This window comes from Chrysemys picta, chromosome 6, assembly GCF_011386835.1.
Source record: "Chrysemys picta bellii isolate R12L10 chromosome 6, ASM1138683v2, whole genome shotgun sequence".
Lineage (NCBI taxonomy): Eukaryota > Metazoa > Chordata > Testudines > Emydidae > Chrysemys > Chrysemys picta.
This window is the reverse complement of record NC_088796.1, coordinates 36,687,853-36,706,730: the sequence shown is the minus strand read 5'-3', so window position 1 is coordinate 36,706,730 and position 18,878 is coordinate 36,687,853. Positions and strand designations below refer to the sequence as shown.

The following is an 18,878-nucleotide window of genomic DNA, read 5'->3' as shown; positions in this document are numbered from 1 at the left end:
TAAGTACATTTCAACATGGTTGGAGACTCCTATTTAATATTCTAGGCTAAGTGTAATCATGAATGAACCATGCAATTATATATTTTTTTAAAAAAGTGGCCACATGATATTATGCGGTACAGGCAGACAGAGCATGTAATTGACTCTTCAGATAAAAAAAATGAAGGCTTTTCCTTAAGAGCTGAGTTCCAAGATAATCTCTTTTTCTGTTTCCAGAGAACATGCTTCTAAAATATTATGTGGGGGTTTTCTTTAGAAATGGCTAAAGGTATCTTTTGACTGAAAAAAGGTCTTCCCACTACTAGTGATAGTGAACACAATCATTTTTTTTAAAAGGACATTCACAATTCTAAAAGTAAAATTGACATGCACTTGCAGTAAAGATACGGACGTCTGTTACTGTTGACTCATATATGAAAAATAGTTTAAATGAATTAAGAATAGATTATTCTTACACTACACTGATAAAGTATTTACTGTATAAATTTCACTACTAGACTCTTACAGCTACTAGACATCCTTTAAATAAGCCACACAGCCATCATCAACACCATATCACACATACATGACACTTCTCCCTTTCATACGGATTTATATACACTGAGTAAGTCATTAAATATTGCACTTATTGGCCCATGTTCCCTCAGTTCAGAGGTGTTCAAAAATAGAAAACAAATCTATTTTTATAACATTTTTCATGCAACATTTAAGACATTTCAGTTCCACAAACACTAGTAAATAGTTTACACATTCTGACAGTCCAACTGAACCACAACACGGCTGACATTACCAACAATATATTAAACGGGATTACAGCACAAACAGTTTTCATTTAACACTAATTTGCAGGTACATGTCAGGATTACTCAAGTAAATTCATTACTGGAAGTGGTGAGCAATCCCTAACGTTTGTTTCCACATGTTATGCAAGAGCATGAAATTGTCAGAAGATTCAGACATGGTCTCTGCCTTCCCCCAAAACAGGTGTCTGTGTACAAGTGATGTGCCATCTGCTTCTGCCGTCACCATGACCAGTATTCCTATGGCCTGTGGATTTAACCCAAGCAGCTTCTAGTGACAATGAGAATTTCTGGGTAAGGTCCACTGCAATAATAACAATAAAAAACACTGTGCTGAAAATGAACAAATACCTGTGCAAACTGAACCGGTGTTTAGGATATATTTGTTTGTGTGTGAAAATTCTACACGTGCAGTAAAAATCTTTGCTTGGATGAACATTAAAGAAAAAATAAACAAAGTAAATAAATAAAAAAGCTTAACAGACACGGTGAAATGAATTTACTTGACCCATTTAATGACGAAACCTATTACATACTCAGACTATTCAGATGAGTTGCCTTTTGAATGGAGCCTTTACAAGTAGTGAACCTTGAAGAAACTAAGTTCCAATCGGTATTAAAAAAACCCCACTCATGGATCAGATCCTCAGCTGCTGTACACACAGCATAGTTCCATTGGTTGAAGTGAAACTATGCTGATTTACACAAGCTGAGGATTGGGCCCTGTGGAGCCAAAGCATTAATGGTGCAACTCCACTCGAGTTACACCCAAGAGGAATTTGATCCATTTGCTGTATATCAAGTCTGTCTATGAAATGGGTCGAGGAATCTTTCATAACATTCAAGCAACAGAGCAGTCATTTAGTTGTTGCCATTGAAAAGTGACAATAACAAACCATGCTACTGAAAAATGAAACTTGTAATTTTTCTAAAATGGAAAGCATCACTGGTTTCTCTGCTATTGAAGAAACAATGGCAGCACTAGACATAACATTTAGAATGCCATGCATTTCTTAGCAAAAGACAATTAAAACTCAAGCAATTCTGAAAGTTAGGATCAAACTCCAGCAGTGTTTGCACCATAAAATAGCACTTCATTCTTAAAATAAAAAAGGTGCAGGCAGTACAGCTGGACATACAGAGCTGAGCAGACTGGGAAGAAAACCTAATCTTTCAGACTGATGCTCTGGAAAGGCCACATAGATCTAGTTGCTCAGGTAGTTTCTCTATGCATTACATTAAGTATAAGCACAAAGGAACAAACAGTTCCAGGTAACAGTCACGCACATTGCAATTCAGAAAGAGAATGAGTTGGGTTTATATATATATATATATATATATGTGTGTGTGGAGAGAGAGACCGCGAGAGAGAGAGAAAAAAAGACAGGCCAGTTCATATGTATTTCAGACACCAAACAAATCAGTCTAAATAAACAAAATGAAATACAAACAGTTACAAGTTAATTGATCTGTAAGGACAGGCACATTTATCACATTTGAAAATGAACTTTTGTCAGAATTAAGACCGTGCAATTGCAGTTTCAACTCAAAAAGGCTTGCAAGCCATTTTGATCAATCCCATCGGTTCATGCATTTGAATACTGCAGGGCCCAGTCTCTTACATTTGTTCCACTTGTTTCCATTTGGAACGCTGAGTGACAGCTTGCCCATGCACTGAGAAAGACACTGTGACTCCATGACAAAGATGGCGTATTACCCATGCATGCAATTACTGTAGCACTAGTGTTATTCTTGGTTGGCACTTTGGAAGGGTTGTTTCGTGCAGTAGTTCAGCTGGCCCCATGGGGCTCAGACCCTAGGCAATGGGGGTTTTGTCCACTTCAAGGTCTATTCTCCCATTAAACTGTGATAGAGGAGAAGGGTTTTTTTCCCCTCCTGCTAACAGCCATTAAATCGAGGTAATAAATGACAGTAAAAATAATATAGTATTTTACCCAGACAAATCCCCTCCAGAGCCCTCAATGAGAAATAAGACTCCAAAGCTCAAATTCCACACACCCCTCCATTGTACATGCAGACTGAGGAGTTACATAGTCTGTGCCACAGTGAACATAAAGCCATTAAATGGCAAGCTTCTCTTTAAAATTCAGTGCTGGTGATGGACTGAAAACCTTGGAGGCTGATGTGCAATCTGGATCCATAGAACAGATAGTACTGGCAGAGGCAGAGAAAGCTTTCACTGCACTGCCCGGCCTCAGAAATGGGCCTAAGCCCTGACCTCTGGGTGTGAGAAGGTCAATGAGTTACCATGGGCCATTCAGTTCCCTACTTCTCTGCTGAGACTAGCAACAAAGGTACAAATTAGTGATGATTGGTCCTGTATTTTATGATGTGGCCACCAGGAACTGGACTGAGACTAGGCAGCTAGTTTTTCAAAATTTGGCCCCAAGTATCCAGATTAACAATGCTGCTGATTAAAAGTTTTTAAAATACTTTTTGTGACTATTAGTAGTCATGACCCTCGAATTGGCTTTGTGTGGCTGGACCTCTGCACCTATACAACCCTCTCCTGAAGTCCTGGAGCACCCCACAAAGTCATTGATCACACATGGATCTGACTGATCCCTGCTCCTATCTTCTCCACCTTCTCCAGTTTGGATGTTTTTTCTAGCAGCTATGCTCTAGGAATTACTTTGGGGAAGTTCTATAGCAGGTATTATAGAGGAAATCAAACTAAATGATCACAGTGGTTCTTTCTGACTTTGGAATCTATGCATTAATTTTTTGCTCTACAGCTTCTATTCTCTACCCTTCTACTAAGTCATCGTCATCAAGCATGCATAGTCTACTGAGGACCATGGTGCCAGCCAGAGTGACCACTGTTGATGGCATCGCACCAGGCATTATGTAGTGAAGTTCCCAGGGCTGGTTCAGTTGAGCGGTTGAATATTTCCCTTCAAGGCTCTTTTCTGTAAAAAAAAAAAAAAAAAGAGTGGCGGGGCGGGGGGGAAGAGAGGGCAGTTCTATAACATCAAAATTTTCTGGGAAAGCATCTGCTTTCCTTAAAATGTTTTTATTTTTTATTGGAAAACCAATAAAAATCTTTGGCCAAAATACTTCTATCCTCAGAGTACCTTGGAATGCATAGCCACAGCTGGAGGAGTACAGCTATCAAGCTGGGAGGGAGGGCCAGGAAGAGTAGTGACTGGCATGCCATGTGGATGCCAAGAGCTAGGCAAATTGGCTCTGCTTGATTACACTTTCTCTTCCCTACTAATCTGTGCACAACAGGGATAAATGTAGGGCAGTGAATAGCCAACATTTCCCTTTCCTCAGGTTTTTCCATGGTACCAAATGATGTGGCTCATTTTTCACTAAGAAAAACAGTGTAGGTGCTAGGTTTCAGAGTAGGTGCTAGCTAGCAGTGTTAACAGATATGTTTAAGATCCTAGTGTAGCCAAGCCAAGTTATAGTTTTAACACAAGTTTACACTCGGGTTTACCTCAACCAACTAATGTGTTAATCTTGTCTGCACTAGGATTTTAACATACAATAGTTACAATGTTAGATAAAATGTCTTAACTACACCTTTTTTCCTAGTGTAGACATGGCCTTAGTGTGTTTGATGAGATTATATAAATTACCTGAGGAAAAAGGTATAGGTATTGCCTTACTGTCAGGTAATGCATTAGCAGTTGCTCTGACTCATTTTCTTGTTTTTCTTCCCTTTTTTCTGTTATGTCTAGCTTGAGAAATGTCATCCTGGTACTAAAGCTGATCTAATAAGAACAATAAAAAGTTAATGTTGCATCAGTGATGTCATTAATTGAGGAATATCACTGTGACCCAGATACGCCAACGGTGCAAAGTGCTACCAATTAGTAGAGCGAGAGCTTATTAACATGGTGAGAAATGACTATTTTTTAAAATGCTTTAAAAAAAAACTGTGGACATTCTGCTATCTTCACAGCCTTTCGTGGATTTTCGAAGTGATTGACATGGAAGAACTCAGTGGAGAACTTTTTATTTCTCTGTGAATTTTCCAAAAACATTGCCAATTTCAGACTGTCCTGTCACAAGAAAACCCTCAGCAAGATATCTCTAGACCAAACTATTTTTCAAATTGAATGGATCCATTTCTGTCCACACAAACAAGTCCTGCTGACTTCAATAGGAGTGGCACTTCTGAGGAGAGAAATGGGCCTTTGCAATCAATACAGAGGAGATTCTCTCAGACTATAAAATTAATATATAGACACCATTTTCAAGAATGAAACATGAAATTCCTAAAGGCCAAAATGATGCAACCTCCAGAACAATATGAGTAGGTTATTTTTGGTTATGAATAACTGTACAGAACAGATTTGGCTCTGTTGGGGTAATATCAAGAACTGTAGCATATTCATTATCTAAAGCAGGTAACTTAAAGAAGAACAACATTTCACAACTCTCTTCTATATTAGTATTGTAGTGAATTAGCTTGTGGATGGAACTAGAACACAGCCAGCCCCTGTCCTGCCAGCAGCTAACAGAATTTCTCCTTATATTGAGGGGTAGGAGCCTGTGTTTTGGGTTAGGCCGCTGCTGTCATTCTGAATTTCGAAGTGGCCATGATGTGTGGTGTAGAGGTAACTGTGAATTTCGGTGGTGGACATGGATTTGCCACAGCATTACCTTCAGGGAAGTGTGCCTCAGACAAATTATCTGGACAAGGCAGGGAATAGTATATTCGGGTAATATTTTAAAATAGATTTTTCAGTCAAGGAAAATTTAAATGGCATCAGAAAGTTTATGCCTAAATATCTTGATCATTACATCAAGAAGTAAATGGTATAATTTGAAATTGATTAAGTTAAAGTCAGTTGTAGATGACCTGTGTTCTGAGGTCACAGAACCAGCTGAAGTAAGTGTAATGCACTCAGGATAAAAAGAAAAGACAGACAATTAGCCATCCACATGCAAAGGCCAGATGCTGAGAAATGGGCAGTCCTTACAAATTGCACACATTGTACCAGCCATTGACATAAAATAAACACATTGTCCCCAAATAAATTAAAAAGACAGTATAAATAAAGGCTTATAGACCATCTGTAAATACTCTGTTGGCAATAGAACACACTGGAGACGCCTCTGTTGATAACTGTATTAACAGCCACAGTTGGGTTGCTGTGGAGGAGGGGTGTCCTTTAGCCTTGTGTTCTGTTTTCCAGCAGCGATGGCAGGATCTGTCTCCAGACTTTCTGACATTTTGTCGCAGATGATATCTACGAGCCGCTCGAATGTCTGCTTGACATTTATGTTGTCCTTGGCACTTGTTTCAAAAAATTCAAAACCTGGTAAAATAAAGAAAACACACGCTGGTCATTACACATTCTTAGATCCTTCGGTAACTATTAACTTCTCCTGAGGAAGGGAAAAAGCAGAGAGAGAAAGGTGGGCAGGGCACAAGAAAAAGAAACAGCACATGCAAAATAGTGATATTATAAAGAGTATGAGCTAAATTTTGACCACTGTTGCATGGGTTTCAATCCAGAGTAACCACACAAAAGTCATTTGATTTACACCAAAGTAGTTGAAATCATCATTTGACCCAATCTGATCTCTTCTGCAAATCATATTCAAAGGTGATTTCATCATAGTTGATTTTGTGCTATGCTAAAATTGAGAGCAGTATCATTTTAATAATGACACATATCATGGGACTACATCCGGCTCTTGTGAGGGGAATAACTCAGTTACTCTATTGGTCTTTTTCCAGCTCTAATTACTATGTTCCCATACGCATTGCTCCACTGGTAATGGGCACTGCCGTTGGGCCACTACTGCTGATGCCAGAACAGATGACTGAAATTGGAAGGAACCAAGAAGAAAGAAAACAAATCAATAAAGGCTTTTTTCCAGTTTGTTATGTAATCTGTGGATGGAAAACAAGTTTTGATGCAAAAATATTTCTAAGGTTAAGTTGTTTTCCTTCAAAAATTGTGGGTGGGTACTGTAACCCTCTCATCCCACTGTGCCACCGCTAAAGTAACACTATCATCCATGCGGCAGAGTGCATACACTGAAATTCTTTAATAGAGCAAGCTGTCATGAGCATGTTCCTCTTTGTCATCTTTACCTTCAAGACCCTCTCCAGCTGGCTGGTTCCCAGTGTAGCTGGAAGTAACCTGCTGGTCTGCCTGCCACTTCACTGGGTCCACACTATCTGCTGGATGGTCCCATTCTCTCACCTGCCTGACCTCTCTCCTCCCTTCCCACTTTTCCCCTCTGCTCCAGCTTTCCCCCCACCCCAGTTACCACACTAGTCACCTGACTGTCCTTCATCAATTCACCAGCCTTTCTTTCCCTGATTTCCCCCTTTCCAATTCCTGAACTGGAATGAAGTGGTTCACAAAACAACTACATTCTCTGGTAATATTATAAAAGTTAATTGGCATTCACAAAGCATTCTTCGTCTTTTTGATTCACCTTGGTTAATGACATACACCTATCTCTGTGTTTTGCTGTTAGAAACCCAATAACAAAATGTCTGTCATCTTACTCTTAATTAGTATCAAGATTAATAGCTACCGAAAGGAAAGTATTTGGAGTTCTGGAAGAAAATTTAAAACAACATTCAAGTTATGTTTTGAAATATTTATGTTCATGTTGCCCTTACACTGCTCTGGGGCAGTGTAAAGTAGATGGATTTTTTTCATACAGTGTATTTTCTAATCAGTGAGTTAGTCTTTTTTTTTTTTTTTAAATAAAAGGTTACATTTAAAACAGCAACTCTAATAACTTAGTATTACTTGTTGAATACACCAACTAAACAGGATAATATGCACATTCAGGCCATTAGTAATTTACAGCTTAACTGTTCTTCTTTTTATAGGGCTAAGTGCCAGCGCAGACTTGCTGTGGACAGTCAGCTTTAGCCTGGAGTGATGTCCCAGCATATGCTATACTGGCAATATCACTGCAACTTATTGTACAACAATGGAGGATCCAGGCTGTCTATAAGGGTAAGATGAGTCTATATTTTTCCACTGACTGATTGTACATTTGATCTGGAATTGCTGGGACAAATTCTTCCCTCCTGTACAGCAGTGTAAATCTAGAGTAATTCTATTGCCATCACTGAACTTACTCCAGTTTTATGACAGTGCAAATAGAATCAGAATCTTGCCCAAGACTGGATTTTGTCCCAAGCGCTTTGGGACAAGGACGGCTATTTCATCTGTTTGGACAGTGCCTAGCACAATGGGGCCCTGACCTAGTTGAGGCTTCTAAGCATTACCATAATACACAACAATTAATTCGTATAAAACACTTATGATTATTATAGTTGAACACTTGTATCATCTGCTTTCTTAGCCTATAAGATCCTCAGTGGAGAGACCAAGTTTTATATGACACTAAATACAATGTAAGAGCTCAGCAAATCATTCTTACTAATCATGTCAATGGCCAGTGTATTGTTTTCAATGCTTAGATTTGTAAATCATTTCTCCCCTCCCCCCCCCCCCCCACATGCCTAACTAAATCAAAGACAGAGGTGATGCTGCTGGAAGAATCTAAAGGGGCTGATATTTTCACCTTTCATAATTTAGGGTTGCTTTTGAATTCCCAGTTGGCACTTTGATTTTCAGGTTGCCTCAGTAGACAAAAGTCCCTTTTTCCCCCCATCTGGATCTGGTAAGATGATGGTGACCATTTCTTCTATGCAGACACAGCCACTGTTCTCCTTGCTTTTGGTACCTTCAGCCTGGATTATGCACAGGGCCGGCTCCAGGCACCAGGCACCCAAGCACGTGCTTGGGGCGGCACCTGGTAAGGGGCAGCGGGGGGAGCGCGGCGTGGCATTCCGCGGGGGGGGGGCGCTCCGGCGGTGCGGCACTGGGGGGGGGCGGGCTCCGGTTGCGCGGGGCTTGGCGAGGGGGCGGCGCGGGCACAGCGCTGGAGGGGGGTTCCGGCGGCGCTCGGCGGGGGGCGGGGGCGGGCTCTGGCGGCGCCGTGCTTGGCGGGGGGGACAGCGCGGGGCTCGGCACTGGGGGGGGGTTCCGGCGCGCGGCGCTCGGTGGGGGTTTGGCGCGGGCGCGGCGCTGGAGGGGGGTTCCGGCGGCGCTCGGCAGGGGGCGGGGACGGGCTCCGGCAGCGCGGCGCTCGGGGTGGGGGCGGCGCGGGGCTCGGTGCTGGGGGGGTTTCCGGCGCTCGGCGGGGGGGCGGCGCGGCGCTCGGCGGGGGGGGCTCGGGGGCGGCGCTTTTTTCTGCTGCTTGGGGCAGCAAAAAAGCTAGAGCCGGCCCTGTATGCAAGGTGCTCTATGTGGGGCTAGCTTCAAAGGTCAGTTGGTTGGTGATGTGAGCCACAGAGAACATGTTCATTTACTTCGGGATGCAATTATAGTGTTTGTCTTTGTACAACAAGCAATCTGGTTTGGATTCTGGCTACAGGAGAATCTGTCCTCTCCATGGATTACCACACAGCTAAGATCAGATGGCCCACGTTTACAGATGGTACCTAGATTTGAGTACCTGAGGCTGGAGTTAGGATGTTTCCTGTGGTGGGCCCTTGGCTCTGTAGTTCACTTCGCCTGCTGGATTATCAGAGCCCAAGCCTGATGTTAACCTCTGGGTCACAAAGGGTGTCTACACTGCAATTAGACACCCAGGGCTGCCCTGTGCCAGCTGACTTGGGCTCACCTGGCTCAGCCTAAAGGGCTGTTTAACTGTGGTGTAGACGTTCAGGCTCAGGCTGGAGCCTGGGCTCTAGGACCCTGTGAGGTGTGATGGTCCCAGAGCTCAGGCTGCAGCCCAAGCCCATCTCTTTACTTAGGCTTTTGCCTGAGGCCAAAGGGGAGTTAAAGGTTTAAAGGAGGATGAGAATCTTAAAATAACGACATTGGACAACAAGTTGTTCCATGCCCTGAGACTGCCTTTGTAGTCAGTTAAAACAATGAATAAATAGGAAGAGGCGGATTTCAGACAGTGCTTCACTGATATTATTCTTGGTTTTTCTTCTTATAAAAGCACCTTGCCACCATCAGTGTTTTCCTCCCATTCATGGTGAACAGCTTCTTCATTTCCTGGATCTATATACAAATATTGGTCACCTCAACTTCGGCTTTCCTGCTCCTTTTTTCAATCTTGAGTGTGTTGATATTTACTCTGTCTTCCAAACTCAGTGCTATTCATTTTAGCCCCTTGTCTGCATGTTTGCCTGCTTTCCATGTTGCAGAATCTGCTGTTTTACTTCTTCTGGATTCTGGCAGCTGAAGCAGTTTCTCTTTTCAACCATGTTAGCAGATCCCTTTACAAGGCAATCCAAGCAGTTTGGGGAGGTCTATGTGCATCTGAAATTCTGTTTCACAGATGGCCACTTACTGCCAAGGATGATTAATACAACAGAGACAGGAAACCTTAATGGTACTGGGATTTTGTTAGCAACTAATAGGCATGGCTGAGCTCAGGGTTCACTGGACAATTTTTCGAATATTTAACATAAGTAACAAACTCTCAACATAGACTTTTCCAGTTATACAAGCAACCAGCACAGGCCTTATTTGACAGAAAGTGAACATCTGCTGTCTCTTATGCTCTATTAGCCCCCAAAAGTAGCTGCAACTGTATATTTTAGGATACTGAGCACAGCTGAAGATATCATGATAATGGTAAAAAAAGCTTGTTTGCAGAATCAGCATTGGATGCTGTGGGTTATGTTCAAGGAAGTAAAGGGTTTGTAGCAAGCTGCTTAGCATCAGCACTATGATTGCATTAGTGCTCTGGCCCATTGATCTAAGACAGTGGTTTTCAACCTGTGGTCCACGGACCACTGGTGGTCCACAGACTATGTCTAAGGGTTCTGCAAAAGGTGACTATGAAAATAAAAGTTTCAGATCCCAGAAAAAGCATTCTGTTTGATCAATCAAAAGTATGCAAATACCCCCAACTACAGGTCAAAACCTGGACGTGCTGTCATTACCATAGAAGACCCTTTCTCACACTGCATCAAATGCTGTGCTGAACACATGCAACATTTATAGCTGAATTCTGTTCAGTCAGTTTTCAGTCTAAGATGTCTATGGTAGGGGTCCATGAACCACAGGTTGAATTTCCAAAGGGGTCTGCACCTCTATTTGAAATTTTTTAGGGGTCCGCAAATGAAAAAAGGTTGAAAATCACTGATCTAAGACAGCTGACTCCCAGCAAGTCTATTAAACCAAGGCAACTTTAAAACAGTAAAAGAGAAAATAAGCAAGGAAAAGATTTTAATTAAATAACACTGTAGTGAAACAGCATAACTTAACATAAAATATCACCTCAAGGTGCCAAGCATGGTTGTTGATTCAGCTATCGCATTACATTAGGAAGTTTAGAATGTCTTTAATACATTCTGCTCTCCGCTACACTAGCTACATCTATTGGAACTAGCGTTTAACCAGGACTGGCTGACATAATGCCGGACACAATATGTCCTCGTCTACAGACTGCAAAGTCATGGTCTGTATCACATTTAGTTAACTGTACTACTCACACCTCTGTTCTAACACAGGAACATTTTGTAGTAACAAAAGGCCTCCATTTAATACTCATGCCACTACAATCTGTTCTAACTTATATTTATGAATGGCACTGTGCTTTGCATGAGTTAGAGCATGTTATAATTAGTCTTGTTTCAAGGTGACAAAGGCATTTTATGGACAACTGAGTCAGGGTCCATTATCAAAAGAAAATGTCATGCTCTTCTAGCCAAATGCAGATAAAAAAAGCCTGTTTGAATATTATTTGTCACCTAAGGATCCAGAAATAGACCACGTACTAACATGATAGAATTCTGTAGTGGAGACAAAACCTATCTGTGATACTGCCACTGTTGAGATCAGCAGAGTTGTTTGGGCTGACGCGTCCTGGGTTAGATGAAAGGGAACTGATGACAGGCTGTCCACTGTGAAGACCCCTTAAATTTAGAATTCACTCTATCCCTGGTCTGCTTGGCCCAGATTGGTTAACTTTTGGGTACACGGCCAAGCCCAAGATTGTCCCCAGGCATATGGAAAGGGGATGGGTGGATGAGCTGAAATATATTGGGAAATAATGTATTAAGGATTTCTTGGCAGGCATATGATCTATTAATGGCAGTTCAGTAATTACTGTAAGAACAATCTATGATGACTATTCTGAATATTTTAAATTTATATAAGGTGCCTAGTACTGAGAGAGATGTCACTAAAGCCTAAATTATTTAAATCTCTAGGAGTGAGGTTAGATATGTGACCCAGTCTTGAGTTTATTAATAGTGTAGGTTATGTAAACTGAGGGGTACCGTGTAGTGCACTGGAATTTAGCCATACAACTTCCATAATATCAATGAGAGATGTGTAGCTAAACCTTCATGCATTGGTTTAAATATTTCCCCTTCTTTCTTGAAAGCATCAAGACCACAATAAAAGGCACTGTATAAATAAATCATGCCTTAGGAGCTTGTTTAATTTCTGATCTCCAAACAATTACTTAGCTTGTTTAGCTGGGTTACTTGTTTACTTACTTGTTTAGCTAGGGTAACACAACCATTTCCTTGTTCCAAAATAGAGTGGAAAGAAAGATAGAAAGGTGGCACTACTATTGTGTATATGTGACTCTAAGAGCATCTCTGTGTCAGAAGGCAAGGGGATCCCTGGTATGTAGCAGTGAGTTCCAGATGGCCTGACCAGCTCAGTGCACCCCAACTCATTATTGTTATAATCTATATCTAAAAGGTGTCATGTAATTTGTCACTAGAAAACTAATAACTCACTGATTATTAATATTCTTGTGTGATTTATGTACAGTCAATCCACAAAGGATTATGCAGATGTGTTCGAATTATAACTTTTATACCAGGCATGTCAGGGGGAGTTGATTTTTCTTTAGACAAAGGGAAGAGGCCAAAACCTCGAACTAGGTGTGGCCAAATTCAACGAGCTATTCATTTGTATGGGAGGTAGTTGGAAGACATCATTTGCATTGTACAAATCACCAGGCGGGGGAAGACAGCATGGCATCCACACCCAGCAGGAAAAAGGCACTTTCTATGGGAATACATTTCAAAGATTTACTGAACTATAAAGAGAGGGGGGAGTGAACCCCTATGTTATCCTGCACCTGAGAAGACCAGGAAAACCAGCGCCTTGAACTCTGTGGGGATCCTGGCTAAAAGCTAGTCAGTCATTGCAGGAAAAAGAAGATTGGTTAGGAAGCTAGCTTGAACAAAGAATGTAGCTTGTTAAGTTAGGTCTTAGCCATTAGACAGTGTCTTTTTATTGTTGTTTGTTTGTAACCCTTTCTGTCTTTATCCCTTAGGTTTGAAATGAGTTCAGGTATCTCTCTAGGGCCCTACCAAATTCACGGCTGTGAAAAACGTGTCATGGACCGTGAAATCTGTAGTGGAGACCAGATTTCACAGAGCTGGGCAGCTGGAGAGCAGCAGCTGCAGGCCGGGAGCCCAGCTCTGAAAGTAGTGCTGCCACCAGTAGTAGCACAGAAGTGAGGGTGGCATGGTATGGGAGGAGGTCATCACTTTTGGGGGAGACAGGGCCAGCCTTACGGGTGGGTGAGTGGGCAACCACCCAAGGCCCTGTGGTCAGGGGGATTCAGTGGTCGCCCCCGCACACACATGCAGCCCACCAAGGCCCCTTTAACTCCTGAGTGCTGGGCCTGGAGCTAGGGAGGAGCAGGGCTGGGGGCTCCCCAGCCAGGGTCTCTTACTGTGCACTGGGCTCCACCTGCTAGTCTGGATGGGCTGGGGAGGGAGGGACAGGATTTCCTCTTCCCCTGCAACAGGCCACTCCTGGGGCCAGGTCAGACCTACCTCTGGGAACCTCCCCCGGCTGCAGGAAGCTCCGTGGCTGCTGGCTGGGAGCCCAGCTCTAAAGGCAGCATCGTCACCAGCCACAGCATAGAAATGAGGGTCGCATGGTGTGGTATTGCCACCTTACTTCTGCACTGCTGCTGGTGGAGGCACTGCCTTCAGAGCTGGGCGCCTGGCCAGTAGCTGCCCTCCGGCTGCCCAGCTCTGAAGGCAGCAGCACAGAAGTAAGGGTGGCAATACTGCAAACCCCACAATAGCCTTGCAAACCTGACCCACAACCCCATTTTAGGTCGAGACCCACCACACTTACAATACTGTGAAATTTCAGATTTAAATATCTGAAATCGTGAAATTTAAGATTTGTAAAATCCTATTACTGTGAAATTTACCAAAACGGACCGTGAATTTGGTAGATATCTCTTTTGATGAAATCAATTTGTTTCACTTTGTATCTGAACTAACCTAGTGCACTGATTAAAGGGAAGGATGCATTGAAACCAGATAACAGGCTGCGTTGTGTTGTCTCTTCAAAAGAGCAACGTATTTAATAACCTCTGTAAATGTTCCAGGAGAGGGTTAAACACTCCAGGGCAAATGGTTTGGGGAAAATTCAGGACTGGGAGGGTGTTGGAGTCACCCTACAAAGAGTAGCTGGGCAGTGGAAGCTAGGATGTGACCTGCATATTTGTAGGCTGGCTGTAGGTGTCAGGGCTGTGAGCTACAGCAGCATAGTATTGAAGACACCAGAGTTGCAGGTGGTCTGAGCTGAACCCCAAACATCACAGTATATTTCCTCACTTGCTGGAAGCTTTCAACGTTCTCTGGCAGTCTCGAGCAATGGATGACTGTTCAGCTCAGTTAGGAAGTGGGTGGAAAAGAAGATCGTCTACAGTTTCAATACTATGTGCTGGAACTTAGCTGCAAGGTTTGCAGTACAACCCTGGGCACTCCTGAGCATTGGGCCATTGGTAACCCATTCAAATAATTAATCTTTACACAGTTACTACTGTCTGCCTTGCGGGAAGTTAAAGAAGGAAGCCATTCCAAATAGGCTGGTCTGTTTGGAGGCCAGATTGTGACCTCAGCTATACTGGTATAAAATCAGGAGCCACTCCAACGATTTCAGGGGAGTTACTCCATATTTACATTGGTGTAAATAAGACTGCAGTGGTATAGAAAAGCAGCATACCACTACAAACCAGCTCTACCACCTCCCTTGATCCCTTGGGTAGTGTGGGAGCACTGCTTGTGTTACTCCCAATCCACCTTTCTGCTCCTTTTCCCATGAAGCAAACAGGCAAAGCTGAAAACTGAGTACCAGTCAGAGGGGTGCCTCATTGTCTGCTTAGCACGCCACAAAAGCGTTCTTTTGTTAGCTGCTCCTTTCCCTATGTCCATGTACTTCAGGCAGAACAAGGGGGGCTGATGAAAGGGAGGGGAGTTGATGTGTGGTGAAGAAGCAAGAGGAGAAGGAGGAGAGGAAAAAGGACTGGAACATGAAGGGTTGGGAAAGGACACAATTTGGGAGAATGAAGCTGAAAGCACCTGGAAAGTTGGGGGTGGAGTGGGGTTCAGAGAAAAGAAGAGAGTGATTGGGTGGGTCAGAGGTAGGACAGGAAAATTAGGGAGGAAAATATAGAGCAAGCAAAAAAGAAGGGTATAAGCTGTAGACTGTAAATGAGGCAATGATGTGGGTGGATAAAATACCTTGAATCAGAGGAGCAGCAATGGGAGGGAACAGAGTGATACAGAGCAAAGGGGAGACAAAAGGGGGCAGAATGCATCAGAGCTGGGGATGAGAGAACAGAGAAATTGGACCAAATTATATTCTGTTGCACTCAGCAATAACGCTATCAAAAACAAAATGGCTGCTTTGTTTCCACAGAAAATGTGAATTTTCACATAATTTTTAAGGCAGATGCCATCTTTATACAAAAAATTAGCCCACTTACATTCAGAAATTGGCCCATTTTTGCTAGAAAAGTGTGTGGGGAGGTCCCTGAACGAAAGGTTTCAAGAAGTGCAAAATCCTCAGTCCCGTTTGTTTTTCATTTCACTATGAATATTTTGCAGACATCTGTACCCCAGACCTCTCCTCCACTGCTGATTCATGCTTGAAATATTTCATTAGGTGGGCCCAGAGACACTGCACTTCTGAACATCAGATCTATCTGCTTTGATCCCTTGTTCGGTGTCTTTCCATTGCTGCTTGTTAACGCAGAGAAAAGATTTTTCTGTGTGAGCAGGTGTCTGCAGTGAGGCAGCTCCCTTGTGATCATAAAGACAGCAGAGGCTCACGGAACACCCTGTTCCCACCACCTGTGATGTTCTGCGCAGCAGAAGTGGAAGAGACAATGCAGAGTGGAGCACAACATGACAAAGCCCGAGAGCAAGCAGGGTGGAGGAAGCTGAATGGAACAGAAGCTGATACAACTGAGGAAGCCTCTAATGTCAAAAGTGCTGCCTGGGTGAGAATGTTGTGTTTGGATGATACATCAGGATGCTTTTTCTCTTTCTGTCCCCCTCCTCCATTTCTCTCCGTCTCCTTTCCCTTTGCTGCCCCCTTACACCTCTTGGTGACTCTCCCTGTTCTCCTTCAAGGCTGCCAAACCTGTAGCTGCAACAAGGTGCCACACCCGTGTCAGCCCCATCAGGTGGGCATGCTAGTGTGACGTTTGTTACTCAGGCTCCAGGGCAGTGTGCTGTGTAATATGAGCTGCTTCCTACTGACAGAGCTCTGGCATGGTAACTACTAGAGGTGCTAGCAGAACTGAGCTCTCTTCTCACTTTATTGTACCCTGGCTAGGGCAAGCTTCAGGTTCTCCCCTCTTCCTGTTTAAGAGGAAACCTCCATGCACTCTTTCCTTACCACTCTCCACAAATGCATCAACCAGCTCTGGACACAATCCTATAGGAGGAGGGTGGGAAAAGGAAATAATTCCCCACTTCTCAGCTGATATGACACAGCACTTTTGGAGGTGGGGCTGTCAGAAGGAAAAGTCACACACTGGACCTTGGGCCTTGCAGCCTTGGGGACCCAAAGTCCAGATGTACTGGCCCTTTCCCCCTTTAGCTGCCCTGTAATTTTCAGAGGGTTAGGATGTGGTGAATATCTCTCTCTGCCCTGCTGGTTCCAATCAGCAACATGTTTATTTTTCATTATATTTAAAACTAGGTATGAGCAGCTGGAATCCTCATTAAAAAACGTGGGACTCAGGAGCTGTGAGTACATTGTGTGAGTACAGGCAAGCATAGATTTACCACGATTGTAAAGCCATGCAAATGCTGGCCCTGAGACATATAAACAACCTGAGCAGCTGCCTTCCCCCCCTTATCACCCTTATGCCTTTACTGATTTTGCAGAGATTCGTTAGGATGCTCATTAACTTGTTTACCAAAAAGAAGGGAGGAGGAGAGAGGAGGAAATGGCAAGCAAAGAGTTTATAGAAAGGGGCAAAACAGTCTCTAGGGGTTTGTCTTTGTGAGAAAATAAGTAGAGCCTTGTACGGATACAAAATTTGTATCTGCATCCGATCAGCGATCCGCAAACATGGTCCACGCATATAAAGCAGATTTGCAGGGCTCTACCCATAAGATTGGGTTAGAACATGAGCTTAAGGAGTTATGCTAAGTATCATGATGTTGAACACAACTCTGCAGTCAGTGTAGATGGGAACAAGTGGTGTTTAACACATCAGCTCATCAGGAGCAACTCTATGGTTTCAGTAATGTTTGCCCACCACCAACTGATGTGATGTTAAACACAGCTCATCCCTGTCTACACTGGCTGCAATGTGGTGCTTTATTAAAATGACTTCTCATGGTTGTGTCCTATCCCAAGTTAACGTTCTAGTGAAGACAAGCCAGTGGTCTGTCACAGCTCTTTGTTGGGGGTCTGCAGAATAAAATATTTTGAGGAGTAGCGGGGGATTGGAGAGGTGGGTCTGTGAGAGGCTTGCTCTCTTATGAAGCAGTGCACAACAGACAAAGCTTTAGAGCCAGTGGGACAGAATCATTTAAAAGTGGTGGAGTGATTATCATCACCCTTCAATGGGTCACCTATCCTGAAACAGGGTCAGGGAGCTGATTACAACGTGCTTTTGTTTTGTAGTGCACATGGGACCTACACTAGCTGAACCATGCTAAAGACTAGGACAGGTCCAAGGGTTTAGATAAATTTAGGGACAAGAGTTAAAATACCATTAGATCCCCTATACATTAGACTGCACTGGCATTGAGTCAGGGAACAGCTGTGCTGTAAGCAGCATCCTTCACATGGCAGCCATTGTAATGTAGGTTAATGCTAATGCTAATCCCTCCCTTATGGTGGCCAATTTAAAAAAAAAAATTAAAGGGGTTATACCTGATTATACCAGCATGCACAGGTTTGGGGTGCAGCTATCTAGTGAACCCCTCCTTCTCTGCGCTCTCAGCACAGATACTTTCCAGAGATATTCTGGTTGCACTGATTTTGTTTGTGGCTTTGGGTGATCTTTGGAAAGTTTAAATACATTTAAAGAACACCTCATGACTAGGCCTGAACAAAAATGTCCTCTGCTTATCAGAGACATTCAGCAACCAAAGTTCCAGATTCTGCTTTTCATCAAATGACTTTCATATAACCAGGGGCGGCTCTATGTTTTTTGCCGCTCCAAGCACGGCAGTCAGGCGGCCTTCGGCGGCATGCCTGCGGGCAGTCCGCGGTCACGCAGATTCGGCGGCGTTTCTGTGGTGATCTGCTGGTCCCGCGCCTTCGGCGCACCCGCCACCAAATTACCACTGAAACTGCGGGACTGACAGACAACCTGCAGGCACGCCGCCGAAAGCCGCCTGACTGCTGCCCTCACAGCAACTGGTACGCCGCCCCCCACGGCTTGCCGCCCCAGACGCGCGCTTGCTGCACTGGTGCCTGGAGCCGCCCCTGCATATAACACAGGTCTCTGAGTCCATAAAAGTAATGACAGTCTGGCAAGTCTCTCCTCCAGAAAATCATCATGTAGACAGGTGCTTTGCAGATTTTTAATCAGTTGGCAACGCCTAGTGTGTGTTGTGACTAAACAGTGTGACTAAAGAGTACTGCAGCGCTCTCCAGTGCTGGCAATCTGGCTCCTTGCACAGGCATGACATTAACACTTAAAAATCATTAAAAGAGGCATGCAACAGAGTTCATGCACAACCCAATTAATTTCTGTGACACCGCTACCTTGGGGGAGCGTCCTGTAACCCCCATATTCCTCATTTATATATAATTGTGATATTGCATATAAAGCATGCCGTGTGAAGTATCAGGG

The 18,878-nt window shown here is 43.5% G+C and overlaps 1 protein-coding gene across 2 annotated transcripts in view; it reads right to left on the bottom strand.

Moving 5' to 3' along the window:
- Positions 1 to 4,469: 4,469 nt before the first annotated feature.
- RAB3C (RAB3C, member RAS oncogene family) overlaps positions 4,470 to 18,878 on the bottom strand; it is a 207,796-nt gene continuing 193,387 nt past the window's right edge. For both annotated transcript variants that reach the window (XM_005306604.5, XM_005306603.5), the window contains exon 5: positions 4,470 to 6,094. In XM_005306604.5, coding sequence (XP_005306661.1) covers positions 5,907 to 6,094 — 188 coding nt within the window. In that variant the 3' untranslated portion in view covers positions 4,470 to 5,906. The remainder of the gene's footprint in view (positions 6,095 to 18,878) is intronic.